This window comes from Brassica oleracea, chromosome C1, assembly GCF_000695525.1.
Source record: "Brassica oleracea var. oleracea cultivar TO1000 chromosome C1, BOL, whole genome shotgun sequence".
Classification (NCBI taxonomy): Eukaryota; Viridiplantae; Streptophyta; class Magnoliopsida; order Brassicales; family Brassicaceae; genus Brassica; species Brassica oleracea.
Window position 1 is genome coordinate 40918865 of NC_027748.1, and position 17263 is coordinate 40936127.

Consider the following 17263-nt stretch of genomic DNA (forward strand, 5'->3'; position numbering starts at 1 on the left):
TTTATACTCGTGAATATATTCAATATGAACAAGAAAGAATTGTACGAAAAGACATCATCAACAACAACAACCATCTTCAGTTACACAAACAAAAATTGGTCAATATTTGGAAATTTTGAAGGTTCCAGATCAAACTTACCTGGCTATTAGTGGTGTTGTAATATTTAAATCCGTGTGATAGTTATGTCTTCATGTAATTTTTTTTTAAAAAAAATTGTTAAGTTTCTTTAGTATATTTTTGTTATCTAAATCTAGTTTTAAAATTTTAAATCTTATTTTAAAGTTTTATTTAATTTTATGTGTAAAACTTAGATTTTGTAAACAAAACTTAAAATATTTATGAGATATAATTTTTATAAGGATTAAAACAATATACAAGAAAATATTTATATGAATCATAAATGTTATGTGTTGTAGGGGGAACTAAAATGAAAATAAAAATATGAAACTTCAAATTTGAAGTTTTGAGTAGTGAAACTTTAAATATAGCTTCAAAACTTCAAATTTGAAGTTTTGAAGTTCCTTTTTGGAGAGCAAAAAACTTCATATTTGAAGTTATAGAGTGTCTTTTGGAGATGCTCTAATAAGATGTTTTGCTTGAATGTACAAGAATTAAGAAACTTAGTTTTAAAAAAAATAATATTATTAAATAATATAAATTAAGCATAAGTTAACCAATCATAAATAATGCAATAAAATGTAATTGGTTGACTAATTTTCAATAAAGTTAAAGTATCTTAAAAGTATCAAAACATCTTATATTTTGAAACATCAAAACTTCTCCAAAACATCTTATATTGTGGAACGGAGGGAGTAAAATAAATAATGGTCTGAGCTCTATTAATTAATGGTATAAAAATAATTAAACCACTAAAAAAACTTTTGTTCCTAAAGACAACAAAACTAAAATACTGTAGACTCTGTAAATTCTCGAATCTAAATACATCTCTATGAAGAATTAAAGAAATGGTTAGAGAAACACTGAAAATGCAAAATATCCATCCGAAGAGTTAATGTCAAGTGAAATGTATGATTACGTTTCCCTTAGTGATTACGATTGATCCTTTTAGTCCAAGAGAATCAATGCCAATAAAATTTATCAGTTTTAACGAGATTGAGTCATTTGATTGGGTGTTATCTTTTCCGAGATAACCAGTTTACATATTTCTACTGCATTTGATTGCAGGATGCAGATACAAACAACAAGGAGAAGGCTAAGCTAAAAATGAGACTCATTGGGAATCAAGCACGCTTAGAGTCTGTATAAGGCATGCATCTGCAAAGCTAAAGGAGAAGTTAACATTAAAAGCACTCGAGGTCCTCGACCTTAAGAAGTAACTCTATGCTTCTTCAATAGCAATATAATGAAGTCAATTCAGACAAAAAAAAATATAATGAAGTCAACCAGTATAACTCTAATCCAGTAACTAATTCACGGCTAGTAGTAAATTATTTACGTGGTCCTATTGATGTGATACCGTCATGGCCGGCTTAAGAATAATTAAGGCAAAAAAAGAAAAAAAAAATTTTAAGACCCTAATGCAAAAAAAGTCTGGGCCTTTTGGCAAGTTTTAAAAAATATTTTTAATTTAAAATAAATTATATAATCTTCCATTGTTTTGTAATCTCTGTTTCAGAGTTTTTTGAAAAACCTAGAATTTGATCTACATGTCCGCGTGGATATTTTATTTTATAAATGTATGAATCGGATATTAAACTTAAACATTTTAAATATATGATTTATATATTTCAGTGTTATATGTTTTGTAGCAGTAGCTCAATAATCTTATTATTTAAGTTCTTATTCCACATGATTAATATGTAATCATTTGTTTTATACATAATTTAATTTGATATTAATTGCTAATTTATTTTCGAGTTCAGTACAACAAATTCATATATTTAAAATAATCAAATAGAGAATCGCGTTCAAAATATATTTTTCAATTTCTATAGGTTACATACAATACATATTTAAAATTTATTTAGTTATACTATAGAAATGATATTTACTTAAGATTATTTCTATTTTCATGTTGTGTTTAAAACATTTTGTAGCATCTATCATTTTAGTATATTGCAATATTTTATAACTAAATACAATATTTTTTGTTTAAGGTAATTTAAAAATATTGCAAGATTTTTGTACTGGTAGTTGTAAAGAGAAATATTATCTTTCAATATATTTCAAGTTTGGAATATTTTTTTATCAAACTTTATTTTGGTCCAGATAAATTTCCTACAAATGGAATATTTATTTAAGATGATATAGAATCTCGATTCTGTAAATATCATAGATTACGATAATAAAAATTTATTTTTGATATTAAGGAAATATAAATAAATTACGGCGACATATTATTTTAGTAAATTTAGTGATATATGATATTTTTGGATGCTACAGTATTAAGATTTTCTGATTTTTTATTATTAAATTAAATTTTCAAAATATTACACTACTTTTGAATTTTACAACATAATACTTTAGCATCTATGATTTTAACTTTTGTAATATTTGGAATATTATCATTCAAAGTTTGGAATTTATTTTGTAATACCTTTTTTGTAACACTTGGAATATTTATTTTCAAGATTTAATATTTGGTCAAGAGAAATTTAGAAAATTACATAATAACTTTGAGTTTGGAAAATTATATGACTTTATAATTTATAATTTGTAAATTAATTCAATAATTTATAAATAATATTTAAATTTTGGACATGATTTTTAATATTTTTCTTAATAGATTTTATTATCATTAAAATAAAATTTATTATTAATATCCTTAATGAATTATCAAAATCTTAAAGTTTTCTAATTGCATATTTTGTAAATAACACATGAACTAAAGTTTTTTTGTCACTGGATAATTATGATATTACAGACTATGAGAAACATTACGTAGACGATATTACATCCGATAATTCTATATGTCTTATAAGGATTCAGATCTGACTGCATCATTCTGGGCCTATGCGATCCATCCTAGCAATACTCCTTGCGCCTTGCTGAAGATTTCTCGTAAGCATTTCCTCTAATATTTTGCATAATTCGCCTTCTCTGGAAAATGAAACCCATACTTCTTGGTGTAAAACCATTAATGAACATTTGGTCTTTTTTTTTTTTTTTTGTCATCAATGAACATTTGGTCAAACCACTAGACCAAAGGACTTTCACAAATGAACTGAAGGTTAGAAATATATTTGTTATATTCTTATTAACCATTTCAGATAAATTATTTATTATATTTTGTACTAAAGATAATATACTTTTGCGAGTATCAAAACAAAATATTATTATAAATGAATAATATTAAAATTCAACAGATTTTGTTATATTTATTCTCAACAGATTTGTTTTTTATTGGAAAGTTTATTAAGATTCTATTATATTTATTATCAACAGATTTTATTATAACTAAAAATATAAATTTAGATTTATAGTTAAAATTTAATTACTATTAATATTTTTATGAATTATTAAGATTTGCTTGAAATGTTATATATTTGATAGATTATGACTTTTTATACAGTAGATTTTTAGTATCTCTATTTTAATAGAGTAAGATATTCATTAACTGTTTTAGGATTATTTGGAAACTCATACTCCCTCCATTTCATATTAGTTGTCGTTTTAGAGTCAAAATTTTGTTTAATTTTAAGTGATGTTTTATGTTTTCAATGCAAATTTTATTAACAATATTTTCTATTTTATTTTTCTATTGGTTGAAATATTGTTAGCTGTATAGGTAATGGTGTTTTTATTTTAGAAATATGCAAAATTAAATATTTTCTTAATTTGTGTGTATAAATCTAAAACGACAACTAAAGTGAAACGGAGAGAGTATTGTGCAAAGAATATTTTTGTTGACCAAGACATTAAGAAAATAATTTGATTATTTTGTAATTATATTGTCAATGTATTTACTTGTCTTTAACCCCTAATCACGTTGTATAAATAGATGCTACACCCTATGAATCCATAATCATCTCCATTAAACAGATAAGTAGGACAATATATAAAAATTAAATGGAGAAAATCTCAGCATTTCTTGTCATCCTCTTCCTGGTCTCGTCATGTAAGTATTATCCGTTTAATGATCTTGATCATTTGAGATGTTTTTTTTTTTTGAAAAAATGATCATTTGATATGTTACATCCTTAATATGTCTAACTGTTTCGGTGTGTACGCGAATGATTAACAGGCATGGTGAAAGTGACTGTGACAATGCCTGCTATGTCAAACAGATGAAGATTGTGTGAAGAAATATGGAAGATGTAAAGTCACAGGGGATCTGCCAGTTTGCCTCCATTACTATTGTAGCTGTTACCATGAAATGCATACTCCTTCATTGACAACCTCCAACTCTTGATGTTATTCATATGTTTATATATATATTCATTCATGTTGATTTGAATAATGAAAAGGCTATATATATATAACTCTTTTGTTGTTATCTTCTCTCCATGCATCTTCCTTCTACAATGTATCTCTCTGTAATAATAAGTTAAAACTAATGGCTTGGCTTTGGACCGCTGTTTTTCTTTTCCAGTATAATAAAATAATACAGATGTTATATTACGTCTTTAAATTTAAAAGTAAATTTTTATTTATTAAAATATAATTGGTCAAAAAATTATAGAAAATTGGTAATTATAGAAATAATATACTCCATCCATTTCAGTTTAATTGTTTTGTAGAGTAAGATTTTCGTTTCAAAATAAGTGTCGTAATATAATTTCAATGGAAAAAAATTATTAACAACCAGTTTATTTTGCTATTGGTACAAATATTGTTAGATTTATAGGTAACTAGGAGAAAAGTTCGCGCTTTGCGCATAATTTGATATTTTGCCAACAAAATTTTTGTTGAAGTTTATTTGTAAGTGCACTGGGAAATTACAATAATGTTTAGATTATGATAATTTATATTTTTTAAAATTTGGAGTATACAAATTTTTGTTTTAATTATTTTGTTTTTTTTATCTAAGAGGGATTAAAAATATTTTTTTCACAATATTATATATTAGTTAAATTTTATAAATTTTAATTTCAGCTATTTTATTAAGAATATTTGATATATTTTATGTGTGTTGAATCCATATGGTAGAATACAAAATCTTATATGTAATTCAATAAAATAACACAATATTTAAATGCAAAATAAACCAGAGATTCATTTTATAGTACAATAAAAAATAAAATGATTTGTTTCTGTGTAGACCAATATCATCGAATTGATGGTTTATAATCCAGCACAAAGACATATTTTAATCTTATAGTTTACTTTGCTTATACTTTTTGGCAGAATATATTTTACAAAGACATATTTTAATCTTATATACATATATACCAATTGCATTTCACGTATGCACAAAGAAAAAACAAACCCGTACACAAATTCATTAAGTAATAACTTCTGTGGTATTTGAAAGCCTGAAACACACCTTCTTTCGGAATGTTTTAAGTAACAAAAATAGTTGGATTTTCAGTTTTTGTCTTGACTATAAAATAATTATATAAATAATTCATGTTTATTATATTTTAATTTTGGTTTATGTATATTTTATTATGTTTAGAAAATTTATAACTTTGATTCAAAACACACAAAGCCACTTTTGTAGTTTTCAACTCACATGATATTTAACTATACACTTGAAGTTCAAATAAAATATGTTTTTACTTTGAATCTTTTGATGTTTTAAAGTGAACTTACTGCATGAGAAACTGATGTTGCACTATAATTCATACAGAACCAGAAGCACACTAAACTAAATCAAAACAAACCATCTAAAATCGAAATGTACGTGACTGCATAAGAAACTGATGTTGCACTATATACACTTGAAGTTCAAATAAAATATGTTTTTACTTTGTGAGTCTTTTGATGTTTTAAAGTGAACTCACTGCATGAGAAACTGATGTTGCACTATAATTCATACAGAACCAGAAGCACACTAAACTAAATCAAAACAAACCATCTAAAATCGAAATGTACATGACTTCCTTGTACAAACCATCTAAAATCGAAATCAGAATTGAATCCATAATCTGTAGCTACCCGTTTTTTCTATAGCAGCAACACATTCTATTGTCTTTGGAATGTGCTTTCTTTCTCCATTGTTGTTACAGGTCGGCCAACCGAAGCATCTTCCAAGAGTAACACACCTTGGCTAATTTCACAGTAATCTCTGATACTGTGTATCAGAAGCCACTTAAGACAACATTATGCTCCATCGTTTACATTATTCTACTGATATAGTTTTCTTATATTTTTTGTATACAATATAAAAGGACTTTTAAATACATATTTACTCATTAATTCAAGAGGTCACTGAAAGTAATTAAGGTTAAATACATGCGAACTCATTGTATGTCAATTCGAGTATAGTTTATAAAGTTCCACGCATATTGTTGTCTCCAACCCAGCATAATTCCAAAACTCAACTAATTTAGAGATTAAAAGTGTACGTGATGACATGATGAACATAACAATAATGAACCGAATGTAATATGTGTTTGTTTTATTGCTTGGTTTTTGAATGGATTTAGACTAATTGTACACAATGCATATTTTTATCCAAAAATGAATCACATAAATAATTTCTTCTTTGATTTGTTTAATACTCGTGTTTGGTTCTTCATATCTGTATGGTGTGGTTCTTTTGAAAGAAACGTTTGACAGCTGAAGAAACTCAAGTATTACCATGAAGACATTTAGAATATTAAAGGTTTGACAACTGGCTATGTATTATGATGAAAAAACTTAGTAATCGATAGGACCAATACAATTATCAGTTTTTAATGTATGTATTGTTTGATCGAAACTGAAATGCCAGCGGAAACTATATTAATTTTTTTTTTGTCAAAAAAACTATATAAATTTTTTGATTTATCATAATATCTCCTATATATTAATCGAGAATCATTTGAAAAATTGTAACCTTAAATTTGTACTAATTAAAAAGAAACTCTCCTTAGGTGTCACTTAATTAAGATATCAATTTAGATTACAGCTTAAGAATTAATAATCATTGAAAAAAATATTGGTCCAAATTCAATTACTAGGAAACATTATATTAACCCAAAATATAAGAAGCGTGTATTCTTTCTTTAAATAAAAGCTACGGAATTATCTAACATATTAACATATATATGACAATTAATTACTATAATATAAAAGATTTGATAACAATTTTTGCATCATTCTTTATTTTTGCTTAATTTTATATTATTAAAAAAATAAACAATCACATTGACCATATAATAAAAAAATTAGATTATTTTATTATATGTTATATTTTGAATTTTTCAAAATGACTTTAAATTATAAAAATGAGGAAACCTTATATGTTATATTTTAAAAAGACTTTAAATTATATTTTTATTATATGTTAGATTTTTTCTTATATGTTATATTTTAAAAAATTTAAAACGACTTTAAATTATAAAAATGTAAGTTTTTCTTAAACATACGACTAAAAGCATTAAAATGATATGTATCAATTCGACGGTTGATCTGAAACCTTTCAAAAGCATATGGAAGATAAATGTCAAAATAATTCAACTGTGGAAACAGTACTGTTCACTTTTTTCAAGAATGTGTTCAGTGGAAAAAATAAGGTGTTTGTTTCATAATTTGTTTAATGTCCGATCTGATCAATCCTTGATATATTAATTATACTTTAGTTCCACAATTTTTAATAAAAATTGATCCGGTCCATCTAAAAGAAATTATATAATAACAAAAAAAAACATTGTATATGTATAACTAAAATGATCAAATATATAAAAATAATTGTCGATAATATATACAAATAAACTCACCATCACGTTAGGCGCATGCCTTATCCTAATCATTACGTTATTTTCATAAGGCTATTTGCCGTTTTCTTCCTTTGAGGCAATGTTAATTCGGGGTATAAATGTTTTCGTCCGTAGGAATCACATTAATATTAGACTGAGGTTCAGTGTAAGTCTTTGTAATGATGCCACATCAGCAATGAAAAGATCTAAGGGGATACACATAAGCAAGATCACTTTGTAATTAATATAAAATTGTAAGTTATACTCCCTCCGTTTTTTTATATAAGTCGTTTTAGAGAATTTTTTATGTTCCAAATTATATGACGTTTTCGATTTTTTATGTAAAATTTATTAACACTTAATGTTATATGACCAATGAAAATATACCTTCTATTTTATTATTGGTTGATTTGTGGTTAGGTAAATAATTAATGATGTTTTTGTTTAGAAAATATAAAAAATTAATGATTTCTTAATCTATATGTACAATTCTAAAACGACTTATATTAAAAAACGGAGGGAGTAACTTTTTAGAAGATCATCAAAATTAATATATATATATAGGGGATCGATCCCGTATAAGAGATACAAAGACTTTAAATTCAATAATTGTGTTAGGATGATTTGGAAACTGTACAAATAATATCTTTTTGTTGACCAAGAGAATAAGGAAATACTTTGACTATTGACCAATTGTATTGGCAATGTATTTACTTGTCTTGAACCCACTAATCACGTTCTATAAATATATTATACAGCCTACGAATTTGTAATCATCTCCATTCAAACATACAAATAGGACGATATAAGATTATCAAATAAACTAAATGGAGAAAATCTTAGCATTTTTTATCATCATCTTCCTCGTCTCGTCATGTAAGCATTATATGTTTTATGATTTCGATTATTCGATATATATGTCTAATAGTTTTTCGGTGGGGGTACATGAATGATAAATAGGTATGGTAGAAGTGACTGTTACAAAGAGCTTCTTGAAACTGTGTCAAACAGACCAGGATTGTGTGGACTATAAATTTCCAAACTGTGAGAGCACAGGGAAACCGCCAATTTGCCAGAACAATTATTGTTGGTGTCCCGATGAAAGGCTTCATGCTTCCACCACTCCTTTATTGACGACCACCTCCAACTCTTGATAATCTTCATGTTGATTTAGATAATGAAAAGACAATATATATAAAACTTGTTCATCGTTATCTTCTAATAACTAATGGCGATATTTTAATAATATAATGCTGCCTACTCACATGGTATGAGCTCTATTATCTAAAAACACCCGTTTCTAAATACGTGAATAAACCATAAGAATATGCAATCTCTGCAAATTCTCAAATCTAATTAGTTTTAGAAAATTAAGAAATGGTTAGATCTTGATATATTTAAACTAGATTCTCCAAATATAAAAAAAAAAGTATTTTGGTCATTAAATAATTTCTCTTGTTTTTTTCTTGAGATTAGATTTTACAAATCACTATAACACGAACAGTTAGAATCCTGATTTAAGTAATCTAAAAACAAAAAGAGATGTAATTTGAAAGACCACTCTCATTTATTCGTTCAAACTCCAGATTATATACATAACTTAATCCCCAAGCAAAAGTTAGGGCAAAAAGAGTTTTGTGATAACCTACAAAAAGAACAGAAAGACTGAAACATATAGATGAAGATCATCGCTGGAGATCCATCATTCATGAGAACTCAGTGAAACATACGGATCCGTTCTCGTCATCGCCAACAGCTACTATCATGCGCTTGCAATCGTCTAACGTGCACCGCTCGTCTCCATTGTATAGCTGAGAACACTCGGAGGAGCTTCTCCTCAACAGGGTTTTGATTCAATATTAATGGTACCAGAGTTACTGAAAGTCTCAACTTTTTGGTATATGAGAAACACAAAGACTTTCAATTTACTAATTGTGTTTGTATTCAGGCTTTACGGGGTTCATTTCATAATCTGATTTTAACGATGTCCATAACAGTTTGTCCGCATGTCTGCCCAATATATCTCCAGTAAACTTCTCAACTGAGATCATATCGTTACGATCCAACAGGGTTTTGATTTAGTAGTAATGGTGGCAGAGTAATTAAAAGTCCTTTTTGGTATATATGAGAGATACAAAGACTTTCAATTCACTAATTGTGTTAGGATTATTTGGAAACTCATAATCACAGGCTGTACAAAGACTATTTTTTTGTTGCCCAAGACAGTAAGGAAATACTTTCGTTATTGACTAATTATATTGGCAATGTATTTGCTGCGTCTTCAACCCATTAATCATATAGTATAAATAGATGCTACACCTATGAATCCATAATCAGCTCCCTTCAAACATATGTGACAATATAGGAATTTAAATGGATAAATTTTCAGCATTTTTTGTCATCCTCAGCATTAGCCGTTTTATGATCTCGATCATTTGATATGTTAGAGCATGATTAATGGGGGTTCTTAATGTAAGGTTCTTAGTGGAATATAAGAAACCGTCGCTAAGAACTCTACCCTAAGAACCCCCATTAATCATGTTTTTACATCCTTAATATGTCTAACAGTTTTGGTGTGTACATGAATGATTACCAGTCATGGTGAAAGTGACTGTGAAAGTGCCTTTGATAATATGTCAAAAAGACAAAGATTGTCTGAAGTTTGGACTCCGAAGTTGTAAGGACACATGGAAGATGCCAATTTGCCTCCACAATTAGTGTGGCTGTTACCATGAAATCCATACTCCTTCATCGACGACCTCCAACTCTTGATGATCTTCATGTTTATATACATGTGGATTTAAATAATGAAAAGGCTATATATATAACTTTTTCATTGCTCTCTTCTCTCTATGCATCTTCTTAATGTATCTCTCTATAATAGACTAATAACTAATGGCCTACTTGGCTTTGGACTGCTTTTTTTCTTCTCCAGTTTAATAAAATAATATAGATGTTGTATTACATCTTTCATTTGGAAAAGTTAATTTGTAATGGTATTCAAGCTTCTGGTGTGTCAGTTAAAGACCAGAAGCCATCACTTGGTAAGTTTTGTACGTTAGAGATGCATAGCTTTATAAACAAAATCTTTATGTGCACTCAAAAACTTTATAAAGGATAAGTAAGCATCAAAAGCACTTTTGACGTGGTCCTATTGATGTGATTATGCAAATGAGTCCAAATACATATAGAACATTATGGTAGATAGATTAACAAACTATATGGAGGCTATGCATTAAGAGGATAAATCAAGGGCATTTGGGTCCACCGAGCTGAGTCTTCCAGTTGTTGTAGCAAGGACAGACTTGCTTGTTGCCATAAGTACCTGGAGGTACACACAAGCACTTGGCACAACATTTGTTACAGAAGAACAAACATGGCTTCTTGTATTTTGTATTCGAGCATCTATCTCCACACCGTGGCCCACACTCTAGTATAGTCAAAAAATGGATTTTAGTTTGCATTCAGCTCAAACAATATATTGAACGCTAGCTCGTCATTGATTTACCTTGGGGCTGAAGACTGCCTTCAGTAGTACCGTACTGTCAAAATCAACAAGAAGGTCAATGGGGGTTGTGTGGATTTCATGAAACTCTTTTTAGTGAGTAGTGAAGCCGTAGAAACTCACTTGGGAGCTATTGTGATGCGGTGTTTGCGGTTGGGACTGTGGTGGATGTGGTTGTGGAGCAGGAGACTCCAGGTGTTTTGGCTGTACAATATATAATACAAAGTTTGATGAATGTGAAGAACTGATAAAAGTAATTACGTACATCCTAAAATAGAACGAGTGTTCAAACACTTACATGCATTTCAGTTTGAGCAGACAGAACAAGATGTAACATAACAATGGAGAGAAAAATGGTGTTTAGATTGGTTGCCATTTTAGATAACATAAATGATTGTAATGAAGCTCACGTAGAGGATTTATTTTGCAGACTAAGCTCACTATGAACAATGATATAGGGGTCGTCAATATATATATAGTCCAATTTCCAAATAAAAAATTGAAAACATATTTCTCCTGTTATCGATTATTTTTTTGGCAAACTAAATCGTGATTTATGTGTGTATATATTTTACCGAATAGATAAATTATCAAAATTGGTACGAATATAGACTTCATGTTCCCAATCTTGTGCATGTGAAGGAGAGCGAGAGCAAAAGTTGTGATAACGAACGTATCACATGTGTGTTTGTGCTGCTATTAGTCCCTATCTCTTTCTCGTGACTCCAGTTTTTTTCTCCCATTCAAGTTAAAAACTTATTTTGTATTTTTGTGATTTGTTTCTAAATGTTATTGGAAACGAATTTCATCAAGAAAGACACGTACATGGCTAGAATTTCCGAGGTCCAAAGTGGGTTTCCTCTTTAGGCATCCTCGTGATCTTGTTGTGTTTGCATGCATAGCCATTGCATGTGGTGACAATGGCGATCAGGTATAACGCCTTTTTTTTTAAAGGAATGTTTAGAACGCATCGAACGTTTTTCTTTTGTTTTTACACCAGTAAACTAGTGGTGTTCCCGCGCTACGAGCGGTTTGTTGACATTTGTGATATTCAAACTTGTATCTGTTGTTGATTTGTTGTGTTATTTGAAGTGGAGGTCATGTTTTTGCTACCTATGTTGGTGTGTATGCTAATTTGTTATGAAGTTAAAATTTCGTGGTTTGAGAATTGTTAGGGTTTGGTATCTGGTTTGGGTATGTGGTATGTTGTTGTTCTTATATATGAAATCTTTCTTTTTTTTGAAAAAATATTATATATGAAATTATTTTAATGGGTCGTTGGTTTTCTTTTTGTAAAAGTTGTTTTTTTTTTGTTTGTAATTCATACATGTTTGAGTAAGTCTGTATTCTTTACTATGGTGGCCGATGTTTTAAACTTTGAAGAAGTTTTGGAAATTTTTTATTCATGGAACTTGTGTTAAGGAACAATTAAGCTGTGATAGAGATTGCCCGTGTAGCAAGATAGCTCTATATTGGTCACTTTGTTCTGTTATTAGTGGATTGTAAACCTGGGTTATTGTTACTCTAAGAGCGTTCCCTAACTCTCGATTTGAGCCCACCAGAGACTTTGTGTTACGTTCATCAGTTTGTGATGGTTTCTTCTTAGCCAGTTGCCATTTGCCAAGGAATAGCGGGTGTTCCTACACAGCAAAAGTGGCTGATAATATTTAACGGAGAGGAGCTGCAATTTGTTAGTTGTGAAAGAGAAGGTGTTGAGAATCTCTAATGTGCTCAAGTTGTTTCTTTGAAACCTCGGTGCCCGAGGTGTGGTGAAGAATAATAATAGGTCGATCGTTCTTACTGGAAAAAATGTGTTATATATTCAACTGTTCGTGTGTTATATATTCAACTGTTCGTTTTCAGTTCACCTGATTGTAGAACCTTTTGAGATTATGAGTTAACTGATTTGATTTAATTTCGAATGATGAATATACAAAGGCCGAGGGAGAACATATATTCGTGACCTTGCATCAGTATTCAAAATGATCTATATGAATCCATCTCATTTATTTTTTTTCTTGTTTTTTATATGCAGATTATTATATCTTCAGTGTGAAGAATTTTTTTATGGAAAATTTTAATTAATTTATGTACTGATCTAAGTTTAACATTAAATGTACAAATGACTAAGAAAATTAAACCAATTATTTTAAATTGTTAATAATTTGGTGCTGGTTATATTGACCAACTGGACCTCAAAATTATGTTAGGGAAAACATTGGTTGTTGAGTTGTTGTCAAGAATGCAAGAGTGAAATTCTGTTATTTTGCAGTGAAGTTGAAGTGAGATAGGTTTAAATAGAAGGTTAAAGTTCGCCCAACAATCTCCTGTAAGCATTGTGGAAGGTCCCAATCCTGTGGGTCTTGTGGACCTGTAGCCTTCATAAACGAAAGAATGTGAAAATATTAGTAGTTGTTTCCTAAAAAAATAAGAACCTGAAAGTGCTAGTCAGCAGAAATAAGAACCTGCTGGTGGGAGACGTCTTCGGGCCGGATATTGGTCAGTTTATTTATTTCAGTGTCAAAAGCTACAAATGTGTTAGTGTCGGTTGCACCAAACAGTCATTTGCACATGGTACCTAGCATAGTTTCCCAGAACGGTGTCTTACTTTGAAACATATACGAGATGAGAATTGAAAAATGGAACTTTAATTGGTGGTCTCGTTAAGGATGGCTTACCTTATGACTCCAACAGCATTCACCTCATTACAGGAAGCCCATGTGACTGATGTAAACTCACGCTGCAATTTTCGGTAGCACTTGGAACAAGAAATGTAGCACCATCCATTTGATGTGTTGATGCAACTTACAACGCCAGTGCAAATGAATTCTTCTGATTGAATTTATTTTGATTTATTAGAGGCACACACAGATCAGATATGTTGCAGTAAGATAAATTATGTTTGATTTAACGGCAAACCTGCGCTAGAGATTTCATGACGGTCATTAAGCTCTGCTACCGTCATTCACTCAATCTTCTTAACACCCCCATATTTTGTAGGGCCGGAGGTCGAGCCTTTGCCAATGCCACATGTCCTAAATAAGAACCGCTTTTAGTCAGTGGGTTTGAACTATTAAGGTATTCTCCTTATGTAGAAAATAGTGGTGAAAGTTATTACCTCTCAAGATAACTTTTACCTGCACCACTCTCATTATTAACATAGAAATGGATTGCAGAGGTTGCATTCAGGAAGAGCCAACCTGAAAAAGAACTTGAGTCAATTAACATTTTAAGACCAACTATATCATGCTTAAGAAATGGTGGTTAATTTCTTACTCCCAATTTAGGGTTGAAGTTTGTGGCAACCACCACCTTCGTTTCAATACTTCTACTCAGAAATTCTCATTTCATCAAGGGCTTTTGCCAATCCTTCATACGCACTTACGCATACATTTGAGTTCCTGGAACGACAGTTACGAAATTTTTTATACATGCCAACACATGGACCTAGTTGCTTACTACATTTGCTTGAAGCATTGGAGAAGATAAGATCAAATTATAATTTAGGATGACAGCTCAAATTATTTATTAAGAAAGGAACGTATAATTTATACAAATGTATGGGTTCTACAGAGATAATGCTCATTAATTATTTGGAACCTGCATTCGTAAGACTAAGAATTTTATTTAGAGATGGTTTCACGTTTATCTATAAAACATACATATGATATGATGTTGATTTGCTTAGGTCCAAAAGCAGTTTGTATATAGTATACCAAATCACGAAATAGTGAAGACATCTAGAATATTACTTTTCAGTATAGATTGGCATACTATATATTTAATAATTGGAGCTAGTTGCATGATAAAGAAAGTTGGCTAAACTTTAATAGAAAAAAAACTGTATGAGTTTATGCCTTTTGATGCTTATGGTAATCATGATGCGTTGTACTCTGAGTCTCTTTTATTGTATGAAGTTCTAGTCCCCTTTACTTGCCCAGCAATATATGTGGTAGAAACATACGCATAGCTAGTAAGTCCTATATCAAAATAATATATTGAGAAGTATTAAAAGTGTGAATTTAAATTTAACCTGATAAATCTGAAGTGCTCCATCGGGATTGGTTTGGACTGTTTCGGATATCTCCATAAAGACGTCCTGGTTGCTTCTTGTTACATCAAAAGCACCCAGCTCATAAACAGACCATTCAGTCAATAAGTGTTAGAAGATGTTCAACCGGTATACATTTATCGATGCCTGAAGCCCTGAACCACTGTCACCAGAGAAGAAAGCAAGTTACCCAGACAACATCTTGAACACAACTTCGATAATAATGTAGTTAATTAAAAAAGATCTCAGTTAAAAAAAATACCTTGGCATCAAGCAGTAGCATATCCACGCTCATCAATTAACCTCCTTTCTTCACATTCTGAGACGCCCAAAAATGGAGAAGTCTCGTCTGAACAATATCTTTTCACTGGCGTGTCTTCAACTCAGAAAGGTGTAGCTGGAAGTTGCCATTTTTTAAGATCTTTTCTGAGAGATTCACTCCAGAAGTAATAGGCGGAAACTATGGGAAACGGGGAGGCCACGTCGAAAGTATATATTGATGGTGAAGAGATCTACTGAACAACAAATAAAGGCAGCAATGAAGACGAGTTCCTGGGATTTTTAGGTTTTCCTCATTGAATGACATAAATCCCGAGCGTTACTTGGCCGAGGAAGTGGAAGAGGGATGGTAAGCTCTTGGATTACAGGAAGCGGAAGAGGGATCGTAAGCTCACACACAAAAACCTGGGCCTGGGAAAACAACATGATATAGGCCCGAACAGAAGTCTTCGTGTTGCAGAGCCCATAATGGGTTTCGAGATGTTTTTTAGATTGGAAAAAAATAGATTTCTTTGAAGAGTTAATGAAGTGACACGTGGCGAAAAATGCCCTATGCATATAGACGATGTGGCAGCATAAGGAGAGACTAAACCCAACTTTATTATTATAGATAGATGTTTTGAGGTGCAACAAAAGAAATAATATGAGGAGGGGCTAGCGATATGTATGTTGTTTGATTTTGGACCACAGTGTAAAAAATTTGTGCAGAGTAACGTTATAGGTTACACAGATTGTTAACTTTATATTTTAGTAAGCTACTACTGCGACTCCATAAAATAAGCAGTTCAACTATTAATTATAAGTTCATAAGAGCATCTTTATCCCCACCTCTTAAGTGGGTTCTTAAAAGGTGGGTCCCACAATTTTGTTAAAACCCACATCTTCCTCCTCTTCTGCAAGAAGCGACTTTGCTTAGGTTTTTGTACTGTTTACGGGTTCCACTGACACGTGGCGGCCCGTGATTGGTTCTTTTTAATTTTTTTTTTTTAAATCAGACAAAAAAATAATAATAATAAGAACCCTTTAGGGTTAATCATGCTCTAAGTCATAACTACAAGTCTACAGCAAATATTGACATTTTTTTCTCAAAAAAAAACAAATATTGATATTTTACATCTATAATCAGCGCTGTTAGTTCATATTAAATTACAGTCGTTAGTTCTGTCTCCATCTTATATATTAAAACAGAAGTCACAACCTTGATCCATGTGTGATTTTTAAAAAATGGACCTAATAGACCTATTCATAGAAAATCATGTTACATTTAATCTTTAATCTTATCATTTAAATTTTGGGCCTACCAGAATTTTTTATTGGGCTATCAATAATTGGATTTAAAGAATAGATGATCCACTGGATTTATAGATAGTATGAATTAAATAGAGATAATTTAATATTGTAATACTATACCTCCATATGTTAAATATTTAAATATTTGTCGATGTTAACTTTCAAAATTATAAAGATTTTTTTTTAAATAGCAAAAATAATATTATCTAACAATGATTAATCTTTACTACCTTAAACCAATGAAAACAAATTTTAAACTATATAGTTTATTTTAAAAATTAAACAAAAATTAAATGTTTAATTATTTACTCGATAATATAAATCTATGAAGC

At 30.0% G+C, this 17263-nt stretch overlaps 1 protein-coding gene and 1 long non-coding RNA gene across 2 annotated transcripts; one reads left to right on the forward strand and one right to left on the reverse strand.

Moving 5' to 3' along the window:
• The first annotated feature begins 8577 nt into the window (after positions 1–8577).
• On the forward strand, positions 8578–9097 carry LOC106301133. Its single transcript, XR_001262160.1, has 2 exons — positions 8578–8682; positions 8767–9097. It is a non-coding gene; the product is annotated as an uncharacterized LOC106301133 (long non-coding RNA).
• Positions 9098–10892: 1795 nt separating this feature from the next.
• Positions 10893–11755, reverse strand: LOC106296199 (gibberellin-regulated protein 13-like). Its single transcript, XM_013732284.1, has 4 exons — positions 11610–11755; positions 11435–11515; positions 11315–11348; positions 10893–11236 (listed from the first exon to the last, which is right to left on the reverse strand). The coding sequence occupies exons 1-4, from the start codon at positions 11697–11699 to the stop codon at positions 11055–11057; spliced, it is 387 nt and encodes a 128-aa protein (XP_013587738.1). The 5' UTR covers positions 11700–11755; the 3' UTR covers positions 10893–11054.
• Positions 11756–17263: the final 5508 nt, after the last annotated feature.